Genomic DNA, 27,546 nt, shown 5'->3' with positions numbered 1-27,546 from the left:
GCTACACTTCGCTCCTGGTTGCGTCATGTTCGACACGATCGATATCGAGTTGAGGCGCGATGCTGGCCATGCGTTCTCACGGACGAGGTCCACGCAGAGATGATGACCACGCATATGCCACGTAGTCACTTGGCTCCTTTAAAACGTTGAAATTTCAGATGTTTTTCGTAAAATCACTATGTTCCTGTAGTAATTAACAAGTAGCAGCCTAGCAGGGAGATTAAGCTGTAGCAGAGCAATCTCAATTCTCAATTCTCTAACTAGAATGGTTTCCTTAAGAATAATATGTCCACAACGAATAAAAGATCACGTGAGAATATATGTACTCCTTTAAAAGACTCTAATGGTGATGGCAGTAAATTTACTACCCAACTGTTCATATTGTTTTTGCAGTTTTTACAAATTGTCCCTTGATATTTATTAATATTGTGAAATGGTCCACTATTTAGTTCAAACAAATGGATAACATATAATCAAATGAGCAAACAAGTGATATTAAGATATTTGATAAAAAAAATATTTTGCTTTATGATTCTTCTGTTAATAGAAAAATATGGGTATTTTGCTAGTAAGCATGAAATGAGGAAAGAGAAGAAAATGACATATTTATACACACTATGTAAGCGAGAAATGCGTAGTGTTAAAAAAACATATCGAAATAGTAATGTTGTATTAGCGGAGTATTAATATGACGTGGATGATTAAAAAATATTTTACTAATAGTATTTAACTGTTTAAGTGATATGCAAATAACGAGATAACGTTCTCTTGAAAGTTTAAAATCAACTCTCGTTGTTAGATGAAAGATCTTTCTTATTTGACTTTACATGAAGAGAGCCGACAATTCACAAACGCACTACCACATGCGCACTGGGACATACTCCCTCTCCCATAAAAAACCAACATAATACTGGATGTGACATATCCTACTATTACGAATCTGAATATATCTCTGCCTAAATTTATTATACTAGAATGTGTCATATCTAGTCATAGATGCCTTTTTTGGGACGAAGGGTGTACGCACGGGGAAACCTGTTTACACGTACAGGTACGCGCAAATTAAACAACATGATGCACAACACTCCTTCTGTCCCAAAATATAAACATTTTTAGGATAGTGTCAAGTCAAACATTTTTAACTTTGATCATTAATAGAAAAAAATAAAAAAGATCAATCATGTAAAATTGATTTTGCTTGATTTATCATTAAACAAACTATTATAATATGCAACTATTTTTATTTAAAATGTCATACTTTTATATATTTTATTGGTTAAAGTAGCATCTCAGTATCAAGGTAAAAAAATATATTTATATTTTATGACGAATGGAGTAGTATTTGGCTGGACAAGTTCAGGTGGGAAGGAAGTCAATTAAAGGACCGAGGTACAATGTGCACCAGAGCGGCCTCCCAATTCCGAAACAACCGAACCAGCAGTAAAATCAGTGAGCTTCCTTGACGTCGACCATCGACGAAGCGCGCGCTCGCGTTCAGACCAATGTCAACCTCGTCAACGAAGCTGGCTTAATATATGGCAATTAATTTTTTTCTTAAACTTTAACTAACAGTATTATTTATTTATTTATTTACTCAGCTAAATAATACCATCAAAAGTACTTTAAGCATTTGTCTATTTGCAAAAATATTTTTATATAAGTCAAATGAATTAAAAAGGACAACCGAGGTAGTATGTCGTCATAAGCAGCACTATCATCTACTCCTAACTGGAGTATTTATATGGGTATGACAGCCGGCAACATTAGCAAGTAGAGCAACGAGGCTAGAGTTTAGCTACCATGTTAGAAATGGCTACCACTACCCTGTGCCTGCAGGGTGCGGCCCTCGTCGTCTTGATCGTCTGCCTGGCGCCGGTGGCACCAGCGTGGGCTCAGCAGCCGGCGGGCTGCCCCGACAAGTGCGGGAACACCAGCATCCCCTACCCATTCGGCATAGGCTCCCGCTGTGCCCGCGACTTCAACTTCCGGCTCGTTTGCAACCACGCCTACTCGCCTCCTCGCCTCTTCGTGTCTGAAGTCGAGCTGGTTAGCCTGTCCCTCGACGGCGAGGCCCGGGCCCTCATCAACGCCAGAAACTATTGCAGCGATGGCACAACCTACATCAGTTACAATGCTTTGAGGAGGGACAGCCAGGGACAGCTGCTGTTGTCTGATGTGTCTTTCGGCCGTAGCACCGCCTACCGCTTCTCCGCGGCGAGGAACAGGTTCGTCGTGCTCGGTTGCCCCGTCCTCGGTTACCTGGTTGACGCCGAGGAGTACTATGTCAGCGGCTGCATATCCATGTGCCGCAAGTCGCAAGCCGGTGATGATCACTTGTCGAGCCGGTGCACCGGGGAGAGGGGGTGCTGCCAGAACACCATACCTCGGCCTCTCAACTTCTACAAGCCTTACATCCTCAGCTTGAATAAGTCGGCAGAGGAGAACCGCGTGGAACCCATCTACCATCGCCTCAACTCGACGGCCTGCAATTACGTGTTCCTGGTGGAGGACAAGTGGATCGACACCACGTACAGCTATCGCGCCTACTTCAACCGAACCGACGACTTCGACGTGCCCGTCGTGCTCGACTGGGCGATTCGGAACGTCCGCAACTGCAGGGTCGCCAAGCGCAACGCCACCAAGTACGCGTGCCGGAGCGAGTGGAGCGAGTGCTTCGACGCCAGCGACGGCGTCGGATACCGGTGCAGGTGCTCCAATGGCTACCAAGGTAACCCCTACCTCGACGGCGGATGCACAGGTAATCATTTTAACCCAATCAACTGTTACTTGTCTCTATGGCTCCCATCGTTTGGTTATTCACGGAATAAACCAAACGGTATATTTGTAAACGAAAAATAATTTGTAAATAAAACTTTTATGTGCGTGTTTTAACACTCTAAAAGCAAAGGCTGAAAAATAAACTTCGACGAAAAAACCTCAAAATCAACTTTAAATTTAAGGTTATAAATTCAAATTTTAACTAACAATCATAAACATAAGTGAAAAGATGGGACTGTATATTTTCTTGGATATATAATGCTGCAGTCTGATCAGTTTGATGATTTTTCTGGGCAAACGGAAGACATCGACGAGTGCCAAGACAAAGAGAAATACGGATGCTACGGAGACTGCACAAATACGATAGGAGGGTATACTTGCATATGCCCTCGGGGGACTATTGGAAATGTCCACGAGAAGAATGGTTGCCGCCCTAAGGACAAGTTCACGTTTGCTCTCAAGGCTGTTACAGGTAATTAATGATCGAACTAACCCATCATGTATGCAATTATCTTAACTTTCAATGGTTTTAGTCTGCAATTTCTTCCTAAAATTAGCCTATGTATATGCAACGTTATGATTAGGGGTTGGCCTCGGCGTGTTCATGTCGGTGTTCATGGCATTCTGGCTCCACCTTGGGCTTCAGAAGAGGAAACTCATCAGAACGAGGCAAAAGTTCTTTGAGCAAAACGGTGGAATCTTTCTGCAACAGCAGATGCGTTCCTATGGTGGCGCTGGCGGTGGAGTGGGTGGGTTCAAGATTTTCTCCACGGAAGAACTCAAGAATGCGACCAACAACTTCGCAGTTGATCACATTCTTGGTCGTGGAGGGCATGGCATTGTTTACAAAGGCGTCCTGGAGGACAACACGGTGGTGGCCATCAAGAAGTCAAAGATGATGGAGGAGGCCCAAACCAAGGAGTTTGCAAGAGAAATGTTCATCCTCTCCCAGATCAACCATCGAAACGTCGTCAAGCTGCTTGGATGTTGCCTTGAAGTTGAAGTGCCTATGTTGGTCTATGAATTTGTCTCAAACGGTACCCTCTACCACTATATCCATGGCAAAGACTCCGAAGTTGACATAGCACTTGATACCCATCTTCAGATAGCGGCAGAGTCTGCCGAGGCGCTCTCCTACATGCATTCGTCGGCTTCACCACCAATCCTCCATGGTGATGTCAAGACAGCAAACATCTTGCTTGATGATAAGTTCGACGCCAAAGTTTCAGATTTTGGAGCATCAAAACTAGCACCAACCGATGAGGCTGAGATTGCAACATTGGTGCAAGGAACTTGTGGATACTTGGACCCCGAATACCTAATGAGACGTATATAGTTTTGGTGTTGTCGTGCTGGAGCTTCTAACAAGGAAGAAGGCATTATACCTTGACGGACCAGAGGAAGACAGGAGCCTGGTGTCATGTTTCACCACAGCTGTGAAGGTTGGTCGTCATCAAGAGCTTCTGGACAGCCAAGTAAGGAATGAGCTGAGTGACGAAATGCTCCAAGAGATTACACACCTCCTAATGAGATGCCTAAGCATGATTGGGGAAGAACGACCGGCGATGAAAGAGGTAGCCGAGAGGCTGGAATCGCTGAGAAGATATCAGCAGCACCCTTGGGCTAAAGCTGAAGGCAATGAGGAGGAGATTCAGAGCTTGCTCGGCATGGAACAAAATAATGCAAATTACCAACTCAGGCAACAAGATGTCCTGGGTCTGGAAGAAGGCAATGCATATACATTTAGCTTATAGATCATGCTGATCGTGTCAATCTTTGGTAAATCAATCTGTTCTGATACAAAATCTTTAAAATTCTTTTCCGTGTAACATGAATGGAAACACTCATATGGATTGCAATGAAATAACCACCAAGGAATTTATGTGGCTGTAATAAAAAAAAAAGAAACTGCATAGACTATATAGACCAATGATTTGTAACTGTGAGTATTAAATGGTTCATGTTTGTTCTTCTGTTAAAAGAAAGGGTGAAAACAACATCATGTAAAGACAACATGTGATCATTAAATAGAAGCATTTAAGTAAGAACATAAGAGATTTGCATACCATCTCTATGTAATTTTATATACCTTTTGGAGTTTTAGTTGGATAGAGGTTTTTTTTCAAGGGGAAGGAGGGAGCTCTGCCAATTTCAATTAAGTAGGGGGAAAAACAAAGTTTTACAACATACAACGTCCATCCCTGGAGAGCGTGGAGGGCAGGCACATAAGTTTAAGGTAATGCAAAGCAACTAATAACAAGACGCGCTGAAAAATCATCTAAGTTATTTGGGCTTCATCAAACTCCTTGCACATATCTATGATGGAATGAACTACCTGAAGCACGGAATTGTATATCCCATTAAAGATTATTCCATTCGTTTGTAACCAAATACCCCGAGCCGTGTGGATGAAAAGGCCATCGAAGTTGCGTACCATTTCTTTCCTGCAAGCTTCCCACGAACCTAGCATGTCTCCAGTGAAGAGGGATGGTGAAGGCGTGTGGAGGCCCAATTTCCTCCATATGGAGCTCCATACTTGTCTTGTGAATGAATAATCTATGAGGAGGTGGTGGGTAGTCTCTGGTTCTATACCATAAAAGGGGCAAATCTCACTGTTATCCCATTCCCGAATCTGAAAGTTGTCTGCAGTAAGGATTTTTCAATGGATCATGAGCCATCCGAAGAATTTGCTACCTTGTAATAGCAAATTCAAGCTTCCCCTGCTAAGTGAATACATATCAGGTCATCATGGCTCAGCTTCCCCTAGCTATCGTCGTGTATGGTCAGGAGACCATCACACTCCAAGAGTTGGTCCGTCCAATGAAATGAAGGAAGGCAATCATCCATGAGAGGAAAATTTGTTAAACAAAGAGTGGGTGTGGGTGAGCTCCGATTTGACTGGCACAGTACCAATGCACTTCACTAATCAAGCAATTAAGAAAAGATTCATGATGCTAGCCCTAGCCCACACTGCGATGTGCGGGTGAGACCGACTGAAGCACACGGACAGGAGTAGAGAAGACGACCAGTAGAGACTAGAGTGAAGAAAGATTAGTAGAGCTAACCATAATTTGGCAGCGCACTCACCCTGAGGCCTGACGGAGGCAGAGGCGCAGAGCGTGGGAAACCCGGCGGAGGGCGTCCCAGGAAGTCAACACCTCCGGCGGCGGCATAGATATCCTGCGCGTGCGGTGCGGATCTGATCGCCCCCGACGACGGCGGCGGCGGCGGCGGAGGGAGGGGTTCCGGCCGCCGGCTCGCTGCTGTCCTGGTTGAGAGAGACGACAAAGGTTTCAAGGCTGGATGCCATCACAGCGACGAACTAATTGGGCCGGAATGGAATTTGCACGACTAGGCTGATATGGTGGGCCTAAACTGGGCTCTCGCTAACGCGCAAGCCGAATTAGGCCTAAGCACGAGATTCCTGCGAATGCGTGGTGGGTTGGGCTGGAATAGAACTAGGACGGCAAATGTGCACGGTGGCTTCCCTTGTCCTGGGCTCTAATGAATCTGGGCCGTCTTTTCTCATAAGTCCCACAGGGAATTTTTGTCTCTTGTGGGAAGAAAAAAATTGGCAAATAGCAGTGCAATTGACTGGTCAGATCATGTACAAGCGAACGCTGTTAGAAGTATAATATGTTAGTTAGAAATAAGAGTCAAATATAAATTATAGAGATAAAATAAATCATAGAGATAGAATCCTAGAGATAAGATAGAGTCCTAGAGATAGAATCCTAGAGATAAATCTACTCTTACTTGTATTGTACTCCGAATCTCTATCTCTTACCTACTCCTATATATACCTCATGAGAGGGTCGATGTAATAGATCAGAAAACAACGATAACAAAATACAACAATTTAGATTTTTCCACAACCGCATGCTCAGCAGTCAGCACCCTGCTTTTCCGCATCAATCGAGTAAATCAATTAATTAGCTTTGTTGAGTGCATGGTCTCGGGAGATTAGCCAAACAGTTTTAACTCAATCGAAAATAAAAACTCATAAAATAAACTAGAGATGTAAAGTTGGCTTTCAGCTCCACAACTCTACTCTAAACTCAAGTCTTATAGTTAAATTTAGAAGTTAGAGCTCTATTAAATAGGCACTTATTTACTCGGCTATACATACAGGCCGGTCGTACTACATTAGATTAGTTTAGTGTAGCTTTGTAACAAGGAGCAAAGAGAAAAACAACCAAAGTAGCCGAGGGACAATTGATCAGTGATCAAGGGCGAATCCAACCTCCAAAAATCATTTCTGTTGTTTGCCCTTAAATTTTACAAGACGACAGTCACGCGTCATTTTAGATTCTAGAGCAGTATCATTGTTTGCCACAGGTTATCTTTGTGAACGTCGTATATACGATGGTACCCACTAGGTCGCTACTCCCTTCATACCAAAATATTCCAACCTAAGATAAGATATAATAATCTAGCATAACGAGAATCTAGACAAACCAATGTTTAGATTCATTGTACTAAATTATTACAATTCATCCCATGCTGTTTTATTTTGGGATGGAAGAAATAGACCACTGCAAATCCGTTTCCATTTGTGTCCGCGAAAAAAAAAATCCGTTTTCATCTCTCAAGAAAAGAATCCCGCGGGGACTGTCCTCTACTGAAGAAAAGAATTGGCAAATGGGCAAGGCAATTGATTGGACCAACAGTGCAAGTGGAACACATGCTCGGATTCGTGCTTTTTCTGACCCACCCAGCATTACAAGTGGAACAGCTTGGCTCCTTCCTTGTCGGACGACGCAACAGTCCGGTTCGGATGAGATACTGATGCACCTTTCTCTCTATTGATTCTCCGATTTCTGATGAGTGACATTGCAATGCCATCTTCAGGGGTCAGCGTTGGTGTGTTCCTATTGGTGTTCATGTGCTTTTGGCTATACCTGGGGCTCCAAAAGAGGAAGCTCATCAGAACAAAGCAAAAGTTCTTCGAGCAGAATGGCGGAGTGATCCTCCAGCAGCAGATGCACCCAGGTGGAGGCACTGGTGGGTTCAAGATATTCTCCACGGAAGAACTCGAGAAGGCCACCAACAACTTCGCCGCTGACCGTGTTCTCGGCCGCGGTGGTCACGGTGTCGTCTATAAGGGTGTCCTGGAGGACAACATGGTGGTGGCCATCAAGAAGTCCAAGATGATGGAGGAGGCTCAAACCAAGGAGTTTGCTAGAGAAATGTTTATCCTCTCCCAGATCAATCACAGGAATGTCGTCAAGCTGCTCGGTTGCTGCCTCGAGGTAGAAGTTCCCATGTTGGTCTATGAATTTGTCTCAAACGGCACCCTCTACCACTACATCCATGGCAAGGAACACACTACTGACATAGCACTTGATACCCGTCTTCGGATAGCCGCAGAGTCCGCCGAGGCGCTCGCCTACATGCATTCATCGGCTACTCCACCAATCCTCCATGGAGATGTCAAGACGGCTAACATCCTGCTTGATGACAAGCTCAACGCCAAAGTTTCAGATTTTGGGGCATCCAAACTAGCACCAACTGATGAGGCTGCGATTGCAACGTTGGTGAAGGGAACTTGTGGGTACCTGGACCCTGAGTACCTAATGACATGCCAGTTAACCAATAAGAGCGATGTCTACAGTTTTGGTGTTGTCGTGCTAGAGCTTCTAACTAGGAAGAAGGCATTGTACCTGGACGGGCCAGAGGAAGACAGGAGCCTGGTGTCGCGCTTCACCACAGCGATGAAGGCTGGTCATCATCAAGAGCTTATGGACAGCCAAGTGAGGAAAGAGATGAACGATGAAATGGCAACGGAGATTGCAGACCTCCTCATGCGATGCCTAAGCATGAACGGCGAAGAACGACCAACGATGAAAGAGGTAGCAGAGCTTGGAGATGCTGAGGAGATACCAGCAGCACCCTTGGGCTGAAGCTAAAGGTAATGCTGAGGAGAATCAGAGCTTGCTTGGCATTGAACATCAAAATCCAAATTACCAATTCAGGCAGCATGATGTTCTTGATCTGGAAGAAGGAAGTACATATACATTTAGCTTGTAGATAATGTTGTTTGCGTTAATCTTTTATAAATCAATGAATTCACATAGAAATTCTTTTCTATGTAATATGAAAACACATCCCTGGGGTGCAACCAAAGAACGACCAAGAAATTTATGTGTTCTGTAATATAAAAGCAAGAAATTGCATAGACGATAGAGAAGAATGGTATGTCACTATAAGTATTGAAAGGTTCATGTCCGTTCTTCTCTTAAAAGAAAAGTGAAAACAATATGATGTTTCGACAACTCATGATCATTAAATAGAAACATTTAAATAAGAAGATAAGGACTTTGCAAACCTTCCTACGGTTTGAACAATCAACAAATAGACTTAACTAGAATTTGAAGATATCTAGGGGGACATATGTTGTGCACTCACGGGCGAGCGCATTAAAAATATAACTTCTTGGAATATTCCAAAAATATTTCTTTATGTACCTTTTTTTAGAGTTTTAGTTGGAGAAATTAGCCATGAACTTCGTTGACAGAGATTAATTCAAGCCTCTCACTGGGTTGGACATAGTGATAAACCAAGAAATTCTTTAATTTTTACCAGCTCCTTTTGTCAGCATCCTTCAGTGTATTGATCTTGGCCTGGATTACTTCTTAATTCTCATACCCATAGTTAAAAAAATATCTCTCCCCCACTGGCAAGAGCTTCCACTTCTGCATGAAACCAAGAATATAAATGGCTAAAAGGCAACCCACATGATATGCTAGTACATGCTGATAATACCACAGGGAAAAACTTAACTATTATTCCTTCTGTATAATCATTAAGATGTACTTAGCCCTTATGAGCTGCATAATGAGAACAATTATTAGTGACAATGATCAGTAAAATCAACGAGCAACAAATATATGATCCATCCGGCAACAAGCTGAAGTAGATGCACATCAAATCCACCAACCACAGGCCTTAAGTTGTGAAAAACTAGCAAATGCCTTGGATAGTTAGAAAAAAAATCAAAAACTTTTTGTTATGCTCGCGGTGGTTGCGAGAGTCACCTTTACTTATAATATCACTGAACATAACAACATGCTAATAAGACAGACTATTAATTATTGGCAGGGGTGAGTTCACATCATATAACCAAATCATTCAAGCGTCATGAAAAAAATCAGCATCACCTCATAAGATCGAGTTCAAAACTTCAAACTAGTAATGGTAAATAAGATGGAATCACAAGGTAACGCCACAAAATCAAAGATATATATACTGTAAAGAGAGTTACATTGGATTGTCGTGTATGGGTCAGGACCATCACACTCCTAGAGTTGGTCGTCCAATGAAGGGAGGCGATCGTCCCTGAGAGGATTTTTTTTTCCTACAGGGAGTAGGTCATCTCTGCATGCCTGATTTGACTGGAACCATACCAAATTAGTAGAGTTATTCGTAATTTTGCGACGCGCTCACCAGACCAGAGAGGGAGTCGGTGGGGGAGTAGGAACAGCCTGCGGATTGCGTAGCGGACAGCTCCCAGCTCCCAGAGGATAGAAGGAACGGAGGACTTCTGGTAGACACCATGTATGGCGGAGACAATGACAGTCTGTGCCTCCGACGACGCCGGCGGAGGCACGGGAGGAAGGGTTCCGGCCGCCGGCCGCTGACCTGCTTGAGACAGAGAGAGAGTGGGTGGGGAGGAGGATGATACGTGAAGGCCCTTGAGAAACATTGAGCCTTGTTGTTGGAAGGCCATTAGAGAGGAGAAGGCCCAGTATTGGGCCCTTTTGTTTAGGCTCTTTGCGACGAGCGAACTGGGCCGAAACTGTACGAGATGGAATAAGTCCACTGTCTGGTTGTTAACGACCAAATTTGGTAATTTCAGTATCGGAGATGAAGATAAAACCGAAGCGGAATCCAAGAGTTAGATCGTTCCAGAAACAGAGCAAGGATCGGCTAAAGTCCGAATCGGCCGCGACCAGAATCAGCAGAGTTCGAGTCGGACAAGGTTAACCGATTGAGCCGATTCTGACAATACGACTCGGTACACGTTGTCGGGCTAAGTTAATATGCTTCATATGGATTGCCACACACGGATTGAGTCCTAGAAAGGCAATTGTATCTATTAATTAGGATATTTTATGTAATTTCCTTAGAGATAAGCTTGGGCAAAAGTCTGCCGCAAAGACTTATGGTATCTTAGAGTTTGTTAGAGATAAGAGTCGTGTCCGACATGGACATATTTTGTAATCTCGGGTATAAATAGACCCCGAGCCCCATGTAATCAAATAACACAAGTTTAACAACAATCTCGGCGCATCACCACCCTTTTACTTTCGTTTTGTTTCGACGAGTTCTTACTTTCGGGTTGAGCTGCATCGGTTTCGATCTTCAACTAGAGGTAAAACTTGTTATGGCGGCTTGCGTTCTCATGATTAGTGCTTCCATCATTATGATACTCTAATCTTGTTTATGTAAATCGTCGAGTTATCATATATCCTATATAATCTCTGGCAATATTGTTATTTAACCCTCAGTCGGCTAACATCTATCACTAGAAGACAGCCGATTATGTTAAATACCAAATGTTGACTTAGATTATATAGGATATCCACCACCCTATGAAACATCCGACGGCTTGATTGTCTAGATATTGTCTTACTTTTCATACTTATAGCTGCATCAGTTGAGTTTGACCTTATAAGTCGTGATTAGAATCTCAATCTCTAGCCTGCTTTTCGGTTGCCGATTAGGGTAGTATCGGGGTTGCAACCGATCTTACCTGATTTAACTACTTTATATCCTATATGCTTGATTGATATGTTAAATCCGCCCTTTATATCAAGATCTTGTTGCATTTAGGTATATTAGGCTTCTGTTTGATATATTCTATATGTTTTAATATCTTAATATAGAGTGGTATCGGAGTATTAGCCGATACATGCTAGATCTACCTGATCGGCTATGCTATGAACGTTTATAATCTTCTTGATAGTATATATTTCGGTCTAAGTGATTTATACTGTCTCGGCATGACGACCGATCTATCCCAATCACTTGATTTAAGTATATATCGATAGAAGCATTATATACTGTTAATATCTACAGCCAATCGAATAGATTTAGTTCTTTCTTGTATGTTTATGACTGCCGATCGATGCAAAGATGATATCGGCTTAAAGATAAATGATATGTCATCGGCGACTGGCCGATCGGCTATCGTTTATGGATTTAACTGCTATTTTCTTAGTTCTGTTTCTTGTTGATTGTAGGATCAAATCAACTGGCACGCTCACAAACCTAAATACAAGATTTTTGGACCTGCACTGGAGTTGAGCAGATCTCCCAGGCCTCATGTTTTTCGCATCAACACTGGTGGACTGGACAAGCTAGCTACTCCCTTTTTCACTTGGTGTAACACACATCCCGGATCAATAAATATAAATATAGGAGTGGGGTCATTTTTCACATTGAAGATCTAAATATGAATAGGGGGATGCTATACAACGGAATCCCATTCGAGCGGAATGATACCGTATCTACTTCCTCCGTTTTACAATGTAAGTCATTCTAGCATTTCCCAATATATATATATATATATATATATATATATATATATATATATATATATATATATATATATATATATATATGAATGTGGGAAATGCTAGAATGACTTACATTGTGAAACGAAGGGAGTATTAGATATTAGGCGATTTCTATCACGTATCAAATGATACTTGCGAGGTATCAGACGATTCCTATCAGGTATCATGTGATACTTACGAGGTATCATATGATACTTACTCCATCCGTCCCATAAAAAACCAACCTAGTACCGGCTGTGACACATCCTAATACTACGAATCTGGACATACATATGTTCAGATTCATCGTACTAGAATATGTCACATCCGGTCCTAGATTCGTTTTTTATGGGACGGAGGGAGTATAGGTATTGGCTTATTCCCGTTGATACCAGAGCGATACCTACTAGATATCAGATGATTCCTACTAGGTATCAGGAGCCAGGCACCAAGGCATCATCGTCGGTGGTCGTGTCCTCCGCGTTTGAGCAAGTCCTTTACCGTCACTCCGCACACGCTGGAGCTCAGCGGCGGCGGCCTCACGTCCCACGCCGGAGATCCATCGCCAGTGCGGCCACGACATCCTCCGCCATCCATGTTCCACACCAGAGCTCATCACCGGCAACCGTGTCCTCCGCCGCCACGCCCCACACTGGGCTCGTTGCCGGCGCGGCCACGACATCCTCCGCCATCTATGTTCCACGCCGGAGCTCATCGCCGGCGCGGCCACAACATCCTCCGACATCCATGTTCCATGCCGGAGCTCGTCGCCGACGGCCGCGTCCTCCGCCGCCACGCCCCATGCTGGGCTCGTCACCAGTGGTCGCATCCTCCGCCGTCCATGCCCCATGCCGGAGCTCGTCGCCAGCGGCCACATCCTCCGCCGCCACGCCCCACATAATTGAGCGTTCGCATCGGCGCAGTCATAGGCGGTAGCGATGAGCAGGCGGCGACCATGACCATGAAACCATCATCATGTCGTTTTGCCGCCAACTCGCCGTGCACATACTCATTCTCTTGTCGTCTTGCCCCGTCGGGCATTGTAGACGCTCCTCATCGTCTTGAGCAAGCAGCAGCAGCTCTCACTAGGGCAAAGCAACAACAACAGGAGGCTCACCATCAGCAGTGGCGCACGCGGAGGAGAAAACATGGCTCAAGGAGATGGAACAGGAGGAGGCGATATCGTCCCACGTGCTCGGGATGGTACCCCGTGGTATAGCATTTCTAAATAGGATTAGATAAAATAGTTGTTTCTCACTTTTCTACCCCCATACTCGTGTCTACCTTATCAGCTGAATCTTGTATACTCAACTATCGTAGTTAGGTATAACCAGCCGACAGATACTACATTGCTCATTTGGCTTCCTCTACCACCGTGAGGTTGAGACGTCGTCATAGCGTTCAATTGTTTATCCACCAACTTACAGTATACAACACATGCCTTCATCCATTACAATGCAGACAAGCAGTAGACTCAAAAGGAATCTCGCGGGGACTATCCTTTTCAGAAGAAAAAAAAAAGGGCAAATTGGCAATAGGCAAGGCAATTGACTGGACTAAAACAGTGGAAAGTGGAACACAGGCTCGGCTCCCAAAATCTTGACAGTGCAAGTGACCCACGCGACAGTGCAAGTGGCACACATGCCCATATGCCCGGCTCCATGCTTTACCGACGACGCAACAGTGAAGTCGACCCCAAAAACCAATCAAACGACCTCTTCAACGAAGACCGGGAGCCTAGCACGCATCTTCCTTTCCGATCTTCCAAGGCTCCAGCTCCAGCTAAGCGCGCTATGTTTATTCGGAAACCAGCATGCAAGCAGAGAAAAGGGCAAAGAGTTAGCTAAGGCAGGATGTCAGAGATAAGGCACCTGCATGCGGGTGTCGCCATCTCAGCCGTAGTCTTGCTGTTAGGCATGGCCCTGGCGCCGGCGACACCAGCGTCGGGTCAGCCGTTGCCGGGCTGCCCTGACAAGTGCGGCAACATCAGCATTCCCTACCCCTTCGGCATCGGCGCCGGCTGTGCCCGCGGGCCCAAATTCCAGCTCGAGTGCAACCACACCTACTCCCCTCCGCGCCTCATCGCCGTCATCGATCCCCAATACAATTTGGAGATCCATCTCGTCAGCCTGTCCCTCACCGATGGTGAGGCCCGGATATACAACAACGCGTCGCGGAGCTTGTACAACGGCAGCACGGTCAGCACAAACAACGCCGTGTACTTGTTCCTGGGACCGGATGGCCCTTACCGCTTCTCGTCGGCCAAGAACCGCCTCGTCGCACTCGGCTGCCCCAACCTCGGCCTTCTGTTAGACGCCACAGAAAATTACGTGACCGGCTGCATATCCCTGTGCCGGTCGTCGCCGCTCGCCGTGTCAGCAGGGGCGTGCGCCGGCGTGGGATGCTGCCAGAGCTCGATACCCTCCGGTCTCCACACCTACTACGTGAACCAGGACAAGCCCAAGAACGTCACCCTTCAGTATTATGCCGCCACAGATTACCGCTACGTGTTCTTGGCGGACGCCGAGTGGCTCAGTACCAGCTACCGCGGAGACTTCAACCGGACCGGCGACTTCGCCGTGCCCGTCGTGCTGGATTGGGCCATCCGGAACGTCGGCAGCTGCGAAGCCGCCATGCGCAACAAGGCGGACTACGCGTGCCGGAGCGCCAACAGCTACTGCGTCGACTCCACCGAGGGAGAAGGCTACCGCTGCAACTGCTCCAGGGGCTACGAGGGGAACCCCTACCTCGACGGTGGATGCCAAGGTACAAAATTAAACACGCCTCCCGTGAAATAAACTCCATTTTAACAGTGAGTTCAAAAGCTAATTCCCGTCGATTTGGGCGATTCGCGAAGATATCAACGAGTGCGAGCGGCCACCTGATAACTTCAAATGCTTCGGCGAGTGCACCAACACGCTAGGATCGGTCTTGTGCATGTGCCCGCGAGGTGCTCGCGGTAACCCGTTCATTGACAAAGGCTGCGTCAAAACTGATCTAGGTAACTAAATTAATCTTCTTGTCATTTTGGAATTTATCCAGACATCTAAATTAATTGAAGATGCTAAACTAACTACTTGAGACTTGAGAGTGTGCTAGCTATAATGTGCAACGGAATTTTCACCCTCATCTTTTCACTTATATTTATATTTATGAGTCAAAATTTAAAGTTGCAAAATTTGAATTTTTAACTTTAAATTTTGATTTGATTTTAGATTTTTTTTCATTGTAGTTTATTTTTCAGTCTTTACTTTTAGATTGTTTTAGATTGTTAAGAGTTAAGAATATATATATAAAAGTTTTATTCACAAATTATTTTTCGTTTGTAAATAAGCCAAACGACGGGGTTGTTTTGTTGGAGAGAACAGTCGATTGTTCGGCCAAGTACCAGCACAAATTACTCTGTTCCATAAACAAACAAAAGCAGACTACAATGTTTTTACAGGCTAATATTTCCATAAGGTTGATTTCTTATTAACCAACTGTTCGGCAAGTACTGTGGCACTAACGGTTCTCAATTACAGATAAATTCAGTACGCCTCTCTAATGAAGAAAACTTTTTTTCCCCTTCTATTGTGCACCAGGTTTAACTATTGGTATTGGAGTTGGCAGTGGTGCGGGGCTTTTGGCCATGGCATTCGGTGCAGTCTTTTTAACACGTAAGATCAAGAATCGTAGAGCAAACATGCTTAGACAGATGTTCTTTAAGCAGAACCGTGGGCATTTGTTGCAACAATTGGTATCTCAAAATACCGACATTGCTGAAAGGATGATCATCCCCTTAGCAGAACTGGAAAAGGCCACAAACAAATTTGATGAATCTCGTGAGATTGGAGGAGGAGGGCACGGCACCGTTTATAAAGGGATTCTATCGGATCTTCATGTTGTTGCAATCAAGAAATCAAAGGTAGCAATCCAAAGAGAGATCGATGAGTTCATAAACGAGGTAGCCATTCTCTCACAGATTAACCATCGCAATGTGGTGAAACTTTTCGGATGTTGCCTAGAGACAGAAGTGCCATTGTTGGTTTATGAATTCATATCGAATGGTACCCTTTACCACCATCTTCATGTTGAAGGGCCATTATCATTGTCATGGGAAGATAGACTCAGAATTGCAACTGAAACAGCTAGAGCCCTCGGCTACCTTCACTCGGCTGTATCATTCCCCATAATTCACAGGGACATCAAGTCTCATAACATCTTATTAGATGGCTCCCTAACAGCAAAAGTATCAGACTTTGGAGCTTCAAGGTGTATTCCTGCTGAACAGACAGGAGTCACAACTGTTATTCAAGGAACACTAGGATACTTAGACCCCATGTACTCTTACACAGGACGTCTCACCGAGAAGAGCGACGTTTTTAGCTTTGGTGTTGTTCTAATAGAGTTACTTACTAGGAAAAAACCATACTCATACAGATCACCTGAGGATGACGGTCTTGTTTCGCATTTCACTACGCTCCTCACACGTGACAACTTGGGTCACATACTTGATCCTCAAGTCGTGGAAGAGGGAGGAAAAGAAGTTAAAGAAGTAGCCATGTTAGCTGTGGCATGTGTCAAGCTGAAAGCAGAGGAGCGGCCCACTATGAGACAGGTGGAAATGACACTTGAAAGCATAAGATCATTGTTTCTGCAGCAAGAAGCTATACATAGCGTGGCCAATAAAAATTCTAAGGAGAATCATGTCTCAATGAGCTACCCCGCAAATGAAGGCACAAGTATAGAGTCGACAAGACAGTATAGCCTTGAAGAAGAGTACTTGCTCTCTTCAAGGTATCCCAGGTAGTGAATTTTCTTTTTCAATATAAAGCGTTGTCACAATGTACAAGGTATGAAAGGCACGCGGTCCAAAGCTATATGCACTACCGTGTTTTGTTGATGTTCATCTGAATGTGTATCTTTGTCATCTTTCTTCCAGGCGCATGAAATTAACCTTTGTATTATGTTGATAATTTATGCAATCACATTACCTTCAGGAGGGTGGCTATGATTCTCATAAGTACTTTATTTTTTCCCTAATATATAGGTCACACATACAACTAGTCATATGCTGGATTGTTTTTTTCTCAGATAAGTAAAGATCAACCTACTTGTTTGAACTATTCAAGAGGACGAATTCTTTAAAATTCTTGTTCTTGTGACATGGAAACACATATATGGTGCTCACCCAAAGAACCAAGAAATGTATGTGGGCTGCATAGACTAAAGCTGCATAGACCATATAGACCAATGATATGTAACTGTGAGTAGGGGTGAAAACGGTACGGAAACGGACGGAAACCATCCTTATCGTTTTAGTTTTCATATTATTTTCAGAATTGAAATCAGAATCGGAAACCCCGGATACGAAAACGGAATCGAATATTATCGAAACCGAAAACGGAGTAAAAACGAACAGAGAAATGTGGATCAGAAACGTCGGCAGCTGCGACATCGCCGTGTGCAACAGGACGGACTACGCGTGCAGGGGCGCGCACAGCGAGTGCTTCAACACCGGCGACGGCCAGGGGTACCGGTGCAGGTGCTCCAAGGGCTACGAGGGCAACCCCTACCTCGACGGTGGATGCAAAGGTGGGTGCCTAAAACGCAACGCCCAAACACACATACCCTTGGCAAATGGAGTAATAATCTTTCTGACAAAAAAAAATTAAGTGATGAATATGTTTTGCTTTCCCAACGCTAGACATCGATGAATGTCAACGCCCAAAGGAATACCCATGCTTCGGAAAATGCACAAACACAAACGGAAGCTACACCTGCGAATGCCGACCGGGGACTAGTGGAAATGCAACCCAGGAGAATGGCTGCCGCCCAATGGACAAGTTCACGTTAGCTTTGAAAGTCGTTACAGGTATTCAATCATTTTCTTCTCGGGAACTAATGAATATCATTGGCATACCATGTTCAGGGGTCAGCGTCGGTGTGTTCCTATCACTGTTCATGTTGTTCTGGCTCTACCTCGGGCTCCAAAAGAGGAAGCTCATCAGAACGAATCAAAGATTCTTTTAGCAGAACGGTGGCATGCTTCTCCAGCAGCAGATGCGTTCCTATGGTGGCACCAGCGGCGGAGCGGGTGGGTTCAAGATTTTCTCCAAGGAAGAGCTCGAGAAGGCCACCAACAGCTTTGCCGCCGACCGTGTTCTTGGTTGCGGTGGCTATGGCATCGTCTACAAAGGCATCCTGGAGGACATGGTGGTAGCCATCAAGAAGTCAAAGATGATAGAGGAGGCACAGACCAAGGAGTTTGCGAAGGAGATGTCCATCCTCTCCCATATCAACCACAAGAACGTCGTCAAGTTGCTCGGTTGTTGTCTCGAGGTCGAAGTTCCCATGCTAGTCTATGAGTTTGTCTCAAACGGCACTCTCGACCACTACATCCATGGCGACGCCCTCAACACCGTTATATCCTTGGACTCTCGTCTTCGGATAGCAGCAGAGTCAGTAGAGGCACTCTCCTACATGCATTCTTCAGCCTTACCGCCCATCCTCCATGGAGACGTCAAGACAGCAAATATCCTCCTTGATGACAAGCTCATCGCAAAAGTTTCAGATTTTGGGACATCAAAACTGGCGCCAAATAACGAGTTCGAGATTGCATCTAAGGTGCAGGGGACCTGTGGGTACCTAGACCCTAAGTACCTCATGGCATGTCAGCTGACTGATAAGAGCGATGTGTATAGCTTTGGTATTGTCCTCCTGGAGCTTCTGACCAGGAAGAAGGCACTCTACTTCGGCGGATCAGAGGAAGATAGGAACCTCGTGTCTTGCTTCAAGATGGCCGTGAGATATGGTCGCCATGAGGAACTTATTGACAGCCAGGTGAGGAATGAGATGACAGAGGAGGTGCTCCAAGAGATTACACACCTCGTGATGCGATGTGTGAGCATGAGTAGTGAGGAACGGCCGATGATGAAGGAGGTCGCTGAGAAGCTGGAGATGCTGAGGAGATACCAGCTACACCCCTGGGATAAAGGTGATGCCAATCCGGAGGAGAAGCAGATCTTGCTTGACATGGAACAGAGAAATATGGATCAGAAGTTCAGACACCACCATGAATATGATCCTGAAAATCCAGCTTGCAGATCCTAGTATTTGTGCCATTCGGGTATGACCTGTGTTTTGGGTGTAGAAATAAAATAGACAGATTGTTACCTTGAATGTGCGTTGGTACTAATCATTACTATGCTTTCTCCAAAACACACTCAGGAAATATTGCTGTCCCTCCGTTGTCCGTTCAGTTGCAAGAAATCAACCTATCAGAATAGAACTTTCAGTCACAATAACGTTGTGAAATAACCCCAATAAACTGGTGGATCGCACAATCGCACTGTTTTTTTTTCTGTCATAATTCTTCTTATGGTGTTGTCATAATTGTCTCTATAGCAAAAATAACATTCGATTCAGGTATTTATAGCAAGCGACAAAATCAAAATTTAAAATTAAATGTACTTTACAGACTACTAGAATGGAATATTTGCTTAGCTAGATTACAGGTCGCTAAACAACTGGACTTACAGGATTGTTTATGGGCAAAAACTGTGCCTTGTATTTAGATAGCTGATGATGTACCATGCAGTCCCCAGAGAAATGCATCATTCACAGCTTCCTAATAACGGAATAAGCCTCCCAATGTAGATCGTAGCACTCAGCATCCCATGATAAAACTTTTGACATCGCATCCTTAATACGCCAATCCCACTGGGAAGGGTTGTTCTTCTGCACATTCAAGAAGCAAAGAATTTGATATAGCTTATTCGGGGAGGCTGTTTTAGCTTCCTATAAGCCTTCTTTCTTGCAGATTTGGCATGTCGTAGTGATTCAACAGCTTCCAAAGGATAAGTGTTAAGTAACTAAGTAAGTAGTGTCCTAGAGATTGTGAACTTACAATGCCATCGAGAGCTTGAGAAAGGGACATGTCCCCATATGTTGAGATGATGTACTGAGAGAGGGCTGTGCTGGGGTAGTCATGCCACTCAGTTTGCCTGGTTACAAGTAAATTTAAACACAGAGCCATAAGTACACATAAACACATATTTGCCACTTCTTAGAAAACTTGACAACACATAATTGCCAATTGGCACATCAAACATCTATAAAATATTTTGCAGTTTTCACCTGGATCCATTACTGGGAAAGTTTATCTGTACTGGTGCAGATCCATATTTTATTGCCCTCATCTGCCCACAAAGATAAGAGTCAACTTAGTACGAGACAAAGTAGTGAGCTTGTAACTCGTAAGCTAACTTTCATTGCACAGTTAATTTCATTTTCATGTGTCAAAAATCAAAATATAATTCCAGTAACTTACGATGTTGCTAAGATCAACAATGCATACACAAGTACGCAGCTAAAGCGGACATGCAAAATAAAAATGCCACCAAAGAACAAAATTATATCTGAACTGCAAGGAGTTTTGGTCAAAGAGCTTGTCAATTGCTTCATTTCACAGTCTGTGGAAATGAAGTTGCGCCGGTTATGTGTCAAGGAGCTGATTTCACTCTTGACTCAGTGAGTATCTACCAAAAAATCATACTCCGAAAACTGGAGAATACCTCCTTCCATTAAATCATGTGATACTGACTTTTTCTAAGTTTTTGGACACCATTGCAAAGTGAACATTAGCTAACTAAGCAGAAGCAGAAAATAGAAAAAGTTTTTACGTACCGCTATTTGTAGCAATGGGTCGTAAAAGGAAGAGCACAGAAATATATCAGAACCTGCAAATATCAAATGTTCCAGGGCCTCATCGTATATCTCAACAAACATTACACTGTCTCCCTGTTTGATAAATTGAAACAAGTGAACCGAGATGTAATGTTACTCTACACTCTACAGTCTCCGTGAACACAGAAAGCTTTACACAGGTTACTGATGATAGACATGGAACCGTAATACTGATACCTTCAGTTCTTCCTTTAATGCCTGCACAGTTGAGTTCATCACAGGCCCTTTGTTTTCCATGAAGATGACCTACACAGTATAAACTCTAAAAACTGCGCTAGTAGAGAGCCTGAGTCCAAATTGAAGGTCCTCAATTAATAATTAGTAATACAAACCTGAGCACCACCATGCAGAGCAACACGAACAGCTTCCCTAAGACCATCAGTATTCGAATCACCATTGCAGATACACCCGACCTGACAAACAACATAGACTTCATGAAACACTGTAATGACTAAACAAAAATATGTTTATTGTGCAAGACAATGAGAAGTACATACAACAACGGAAGAACCACTGTGGAGTCCAAGGTGTCGCTTAAGTGCCTTTCTGCAAAATGATTTTCCTTCAATGTCATTTGGAGAATACCTCTGAGGAAGATAAATGTCTTTGGATGGATCCCAAAGTTCACCATCCAATCCATGAGAAGCAACCAACACCTTCTCCCTGGAGAGGAAACAAAATTTGTGTGAAACAAGAAACTGCAGTCATGGACATTCATTAGCCCTACAGGCTACAGGGAGGAAAATATAAAAAGCAAAACAAGATGATAATTACTTATGTGTAGTTAATGTTGCTTCCAACCCATGTCCTAAGCCTTGGATAGCCATATCTCTTGGGAGGGTTGAGGACATCAACAAAACTTTATTTGAGTATACAATACCTCCCTGAAAACAAAATGACCTGAAGCTCATACAAGGTTTTCTCGGGGATATCAAGGAGTCAAAGACTTTCATATCTATTTGAATAAACAATACATCCCTGAAAACAAGATGACCTGAAGCTCATACAAAGTTTTCTTGGGGATATCAAGAGTCGAGGACTTAAAACACATGTCAATTGAGATTAATAGTACTGATATTGTTCACAGTTCTGATAATGCCAAACAAAGTCGTTCATGTCAGCCAAGCAAAGTTCTCCTCATGATAATTCCACACAACACACGAACCACTGTCTGAATATGTGGTTGCATGAAATAAAGCTTGCAAATATGCAAGTGCCAAGTGATTGCAGTTGTCATGGTGCTTGCCTTGTTCAAAATTAAGCTTCACATATTTATCATTCAAAGGATTATGTGTGAAACAATTTACTTCTGTCTAGCATTTTGATATCTTCTTCAAGCACATCTTTGGACTAGTTTCTTATAGAAAGATGGAAGTGTCATGAACGAAGGATTAAATATAAAGATGAAAGAAATTTAGAAAAAACAATAGCATAGTCTTCAACTGTCATATGTTACAGTACTCAACCCATGGCATCAACTCCTAAAATTTTAAGAAGGCTGACCTTTAGAACATTAACAAGATTTGTCTCGCTATTATCCTGCAGACGATCAGGTCGATGAAGTTTATGAGGATCAAGTCCGCACAATTCCAGCATATTTGGAACCTCTAGGCACTGCATATAGGATTATTTTTGTTAATATGTCCATTAAAGTTTAAAGATATTTGAAAGACGAAAATCTCTAGTCAATCCAAATTTCGCTGTGTTGTTGGTAAAATTTTGAGCAACACAATGCCTGAAAGAGTGAATGAACTTATGGTGGTAGTGGTGCATACATATTCCAATAGGGTACTCACTGAAAATATGAATTAGCTAATACTGCTAATAATAACAGATAGGAATAGATATTGCCAGAAAAGGAAAGGAAATAGCAGAGAAGGCATAGGTTCCTTTCCCATATGGTAACTGGTAGCCAACAGTGAACATTTTGTTGTGTACTTCTATTTCTCAATTTCAAGGTCTAATGAAACAAATTTACCAACAAAAAAGATCGACAGATAATTTGAAGATATGATTTACTGCATCAGAAGGATTCATTTTTTTTATTCTTCAGATATTTGATATTAGAACAGATTATGTTTAGCAACTGTGATCAGCCTGTTTAATAAAGAACATCAAATACAGTTAACCAGTAGCAACTCAAATAAAGCATATATGATATTTACTTGCGAAGTCAAGTCTTGACATGTCAGTAATATCCGAGTGTTCCCAAGTCCCTGAAAAAATTGAATACAACTTATAAGAAAAAACTTCGCATGAGGAATAACAAAATGCTCAGATAATTTTCTGCAGCATATAAAAAATTCAACTGCATTTCTAATACTTTATAGTCAATCTAAAGACTGGGAAAATCTTTTGTGCAACAATGTTCAATATAAACAGGGGGAATGAAGGTGTATTTTTCTGTATGCAGAAAATAATAATGTTCACATCGATTTCCTGTCTGTAGAACAGTGTGCATATGTTCCCTGTTTTGCTTTGAGAAGTACTAATCAACCCTTGCCAATACTAGGGCTGTGTTTAGTTCACACCAAAATTGGAAGTTTGGTTGAAATTGGAACGATGTGACGGAAAAGTTGGAAGTTTGTGTGTGTAGGAAAGTTTTGATGTGACAGAAAAGTTGGATGTTTGAAGAAAAAGTTCGGAACTAAACAAGGGCTAGGAGACCAGTGAAAAATATATTATAAGAAACATGAGATCTGACAGAAGAAATAATTTGTGAGGTATGAAGTATAAACATTTACACTGAAACAACAATGTCTTTGAGAGATAGCATGACTGACCTGGTGAGCAAATATATCCCAGAATAGTGGCCCCACTATAGCAGTTTCCCAGTTATGTACATGCAAAACATCTGGCTGCTTTCCGGATTTTACAATATAATCCAATGATGCACGTGAAAAATAGGAAAATCTGTAACAATGTATTCATCGATGTTAAATGTAGTCAAATATGCTAGATATGGTCTATATAACCGATCAGTTTGTTTCAGGCCTATATAACCCTTTTGTCGATTACATACAGTTGTTTCTAGCTCAATAAAGCACATGAATTGTTATGTACCAAACAAGGTATCAAAGCAAGGGTCTAATAGATACAATCAACTGAAAGGAGGAATGGAGGATCATGTGTTAAAACATGCAGTAAGCACATATCATTTGCGTCGCATACAACTAGGGCTGTAAGTGGGTCAGCCGCGAACCCACTTATAGGCCAAAATAAGCGGGTTCACGGCTTATTTTAGCCTATAAGTGGATTTCGCGGGTTAGCCACTTACACCCCCACATACAACAGATAAACAGCATGGCACAAATATATCAGAAGATGAGCTTCTGAAAAAGCTAGAGCTAATGATCAACGGGATTCAAAATAGAATCAAAACAAAAGCAGATACCATATAGCATACAGCATACCGCTCAAAGTCATCGGGGTAACCACGTAACATATCGCGATCAAAATATGATAGCTGCACCGGTTCTATGAGTGTAAGACTAACACCACTTGATATACTGCACAAAAGAAGGTAAATCAGGAGGAGAAACCAGAAAACATGACTAAAGCTCTAAAGAATGCAAAAGCACGCACAGCAATAAATTCTCTATAAAATTACTTTTAAAAATTAAGGTCTTGATGATAATCAACAGAATAAGAGATTACTGTTATACTGAGTATATATTTACCCTGTCCATATTCTGTTTTTATGCCAACAACCACCATAATAAGATTCATAGTCTGCTTCAGCTTTCCTCAGGCAATGAATTACGTCTTCATTTATGCCAGCATACCTGTTTTTGGGTTATACCAGTGCAATTGAAACGATAGCTTTGCTTGCAATACTTGAGGCATGAATATGACACAACCAAAATCAGACTACATACAAAGCTCAATCCCTAATCCAACAAATTTATCAAAAACAAAATAGCTCTCTTTTTAGAATAATGATCACTGTACTATGTATTATAGCTAAACATTGCTGAAAACCCACAAGAAACTGTTCACATTTTTATGCCTAGTCCATTTATAAATATAATTGGAATTATTGTAAACATTTGAAAATGGACAAATTTATTAGTTCACTGGTGATCACTTGCTTGTCACAAGGAAATTGCATACTTGGGCAGTATGACCTCCACCAAGTTACCCTTTCTTTGAAGTGCGGAAGATAATCCAGTAACATAGGTTGCTAATGATCCACGTGATGTTATTGGATCCATTTCACTGCAGATGTGAACAACATGTAGAGGTTTCCTGCAAAACAGTAATTTGAATTAACGTAGCTATGCAAAAATTGTAAGTAGCAGTTTGTGCATCATATAGAAAACATGCAGTTTTAGAATTATACAGCACAAAATATAAGCAGAAGGCATATATACGAAAAAATTGTAGTGCATTTTCAATTTTTCATGCTTATTCAGGTTGAAAGATGTATGTATAATGCAGTAGGATCTTTGAATATAATATGGCGATATTAAAGCTGGAACCTGGAGGAGAGATGTAATGAGGTAGTGGTACATACTCTGCTGGTTTACGCAGATAGAGTTGCAATTCTGACAGTAGTTCAGTATCTTGCTTATGATGAATATCAGAAAAGACGCTATGTATCATGTATCGGTTGTCAATAACTTTCTTTCTTAAATCAGACGCTTCTGTCATGCCAACCATACCAGAAATGGTCATTGTATCTATACGCAGAAGCAACTCAGAGAACCTTGATGATTCTGCTATTTCTATGGAAAAACCTGAAATATGTAAAAGGAGAATGCAGCGTCAAATTTTAGGTCTGTCGTTTACCTCTTATTCTCTTAAGCTAACAATGATAAAGAGAAAATAAAAGTATCACATCAAACACAGGATTGAATTGCTCGATGTTACGCATCTCGCATTCTGTCTTCACAGTTAATTCACAAAAGTATCTTGGCATTAGGATGGTATCACCGTCGCACCTTGCCTTTCTGTTTCCAGTACTTCTATGTCCTGCAGAAGCGATTTATTTTCATCCTGCAGTTTCTTGAGCTCTTCCATGGCCACAAGCCGCTGCTTGTTAAGGTGTAGGATATCTGTGAAATTGAAGCCATCAGAACAGATAACGCTTTTCTTTTAGCAAACAACAAAGTGATGCAAATGGTTCACTATAATTGAAAAGTGCCATAAGCATGCCACGCCAAATATCAAATGATACTGCTCTGGTGTGGTTCAATGGTAAGCTCAGATTTTTTTTAAAAAAAAAGTAGTTATTACTTCTCTGAGCCTCGCTGAATAGCTCCCAGATGTCAACCCCTTCGTGTCGTTCATCAGCCAAATATGTTTCCTGCGACATCAGCTCTAAATTCATGATCCTCTTAAACCATAAGAGAATGCAGGTACATGAGGTAAAATATGTGGGGAAACGTGTTACAGATTCGAAGTTTTAATGCATACCTGGTCATTGTTTGCTTTCACGTTCAGCCTAGACAAACTCACAAAAATTAACCACTCGCTGCGTCAAATAGTGAAAATAAAACTGAAAAAAAAAATCTAGAGATAATACGAGCGGCGGAGCACACACCGAACGGAATTGGAGCCCTCGCGATGGGGTTTGCTGCGAGCATTGCCCTTCCCCTCCCTGGAATACACACCGATTTGAGGATCAAACGCCCAAACAAAGCCACGGTGACGAATACCCACATCCACATGTTACGAGTGCGCGCGGGTGTGTGAGCGCCAGCGCAGTGGAATCGCAACTTCGCAAGCAAGCAAAGTACCTGGAACAGTAGCACCGGGTGAGAGGGGCGAGTCGAGGTCGAGGCTCCCGCGAGAAGACGAGGAGGCGATCCGCAGCGCCACGCGGGGAGCACCGGAGAGGAGGTGGCGGTGGCGGTGCTCGCAGCGCCGCTCCGACGACGAGGCCCGGCGCCTCCATCTCCGATCCGTCCGCCGGTGCTTATCCCCGATTCGCCGTGCGACTGCGAGGTAGCAGCAGCATTGGGGTTTGGGGATTTCTGAATTCTGAGGCGGAGGCGGAGCTGATCAGACGAGATCACGAGAGAGAGCGAAGAGGAGTGCGGAGAAAGGGAGACGCGTGAGAGTGATGAGGTAGCGGTGGTGTGGTGCGTACCGCGCCAGGTTTGGTTTATCAGGAGGGTTTTGGAATTAAGCGGCGCGGGCGCCGGGTGGTTAATGGCGTATTAGCCTTTTCTGTTTCTGTTTATTTTTGGCGTTTTACTGGTTCGGTGGGAGCGAGCGAGCCGATTAGCCAGCCCATCACGTGCATCTCCCCCAGCCCACCAGTGAGCTTGAAGCCCAGCCCATTTTGGACGAATCGATGAGGCCCAACAAACGACCTTTGCCGTCTCTGTATTTCAATTCTTGCTTCGATCTTGCCGTCCTCGCGTCTTTGCGTGAAGCCGCCGCTCTGTCAAGAACGGAAAATAATCATACGAGACCAGACCAGTAGATGATAGTCTTAGGTCTTAGGATAACTAACATACTTATAAAATTA

General features: G+C 43.1%; 2 protein-coding genes and 2 pseudogenes across 10 annotated transcripts; 3 read left to right on the top strand and 1 right to left on the bottom strand.

The window, feature by feature from the left end:
- The first annotated feature begins 1,772 nt into the window (after positions 1 to 1,772).
- Positions 1,773 to 8,808, top strand: LOC127762669 (wall-associated receptor kinase 1-like; annotated as a pseudogene).
- Positions 8,213 to 27,165, bottom strand: LOC127762758 (probable starch synthase 4, chloroplastic/amyloplastic). 9 transcript variants are annotated; one of them, XR_008015566.1, is made up of 25 exons: positions 26,810 to 27,165; positions 26,614 to 26,670; positions 26,487 to 26,514; positions 26,307 to 26,376; positions 26,012 to 26,125; positions 25,585 to 25,807; positions 25,182 to 25,316; positions 24,749 to 24,853; positions 24,482 to 24,577; positions 23,852 to 23,981; positions 23,234 to 23,284; positions 22,572 to 22,682; positions 21,843 to 21,952; positions 21,566 to 21,731; positions 21,401 to 21,481; positions 21,246 to 21,314; positions 21,009 to 21,122; positions 20,460 to 20,521; positions 20,230 to 20,326; positions 19,860 to 20,060; positions 19,497 to 19,597; positions 9,246 to 9,608; positions 8,577 to 8,772; positions 8,442 to 8,499; positions 8,213 to 8,351 (listed from the first exon to the last, which is right to left on the bottom strand). XR_008015566.1 is itself a non-coding variant. In XM_052287237.1 (20 exons), exons 1-20 carry the CDS (start codon positions 26,965 to 26,967, stop codon positions 19,941 to 19,943), a joined length of 2,097 nt encoding a protein of 698 aa, XP_052143197.1. In that variant the 5' UTR covers positions 26,968 to 27,165; the 3' UTR covers positions 19,653 to 19,940. The 9 variants fall into 9 exon arrangements, 1 of the variants encoding a protein (XP_052143197.1); XR_008015565.1 differs by lacking the exons at positions 8,213 to 8,351; positions 8,442 to 8,499 and having other exon boundaries at positions 8,569 to 8,772; positions 9,246 to 9,473; positions 9,562 to 9,608; XR_008015568.1 differs by lacking the exons at positions 8,213 to 8,351; positions 8,442 to 8,499 and having other exon boundaries at positions 8,569 to 8,772; positions 9,361 to 9,608.
- LOC127762757 (wall-associated receptor kinase 2-like) lies at positions 14,136 to 17,130 on the top strand. Its single transcript, XM_052287236.1, has 3 exons — positions 14,136 to 15,104; positions 15,196 to 15,339; positions 15,923 to 17,130. The coding sequence occupies exons 1-3, from the start codon at positions 14,192 to 14,194 to the stop codon at positions 17,128 to 17,130; spliced, it is 2,265 nt and encodes a 754-aa protein (XP_052143196.1). The 5' UTR covers positions 14,136 to 14,191.
- LOC127762668 (putative wall-associated receptor kinase-like 16) lies at positions 17,747 to 19,433 on the top strand (annotated as a pseudogene).
- Positions 27,166 to 27,546: the final 381 nt, after the last annotated feature.

This window comes from Oryza glaberrima, chromosome 2, assembly GCF_000147395.1.
Source record: "Oryza glaberrima chromosome 2, OglaRS2, whole genome shotgun sequence".
Taxonomy (NCBI): domain Eukaryota; kingdom Viridiplantae; phylum Streptophyta; class Magnoliopsida; order Poales; family Poaceae; genus Oryza; species Oryza glaberrima.
The sequence above is the reverse complement of the archived record's forward strand: the minus strand, read 5'-3'. Positions and strand labels throughout refer to the sequence as shown.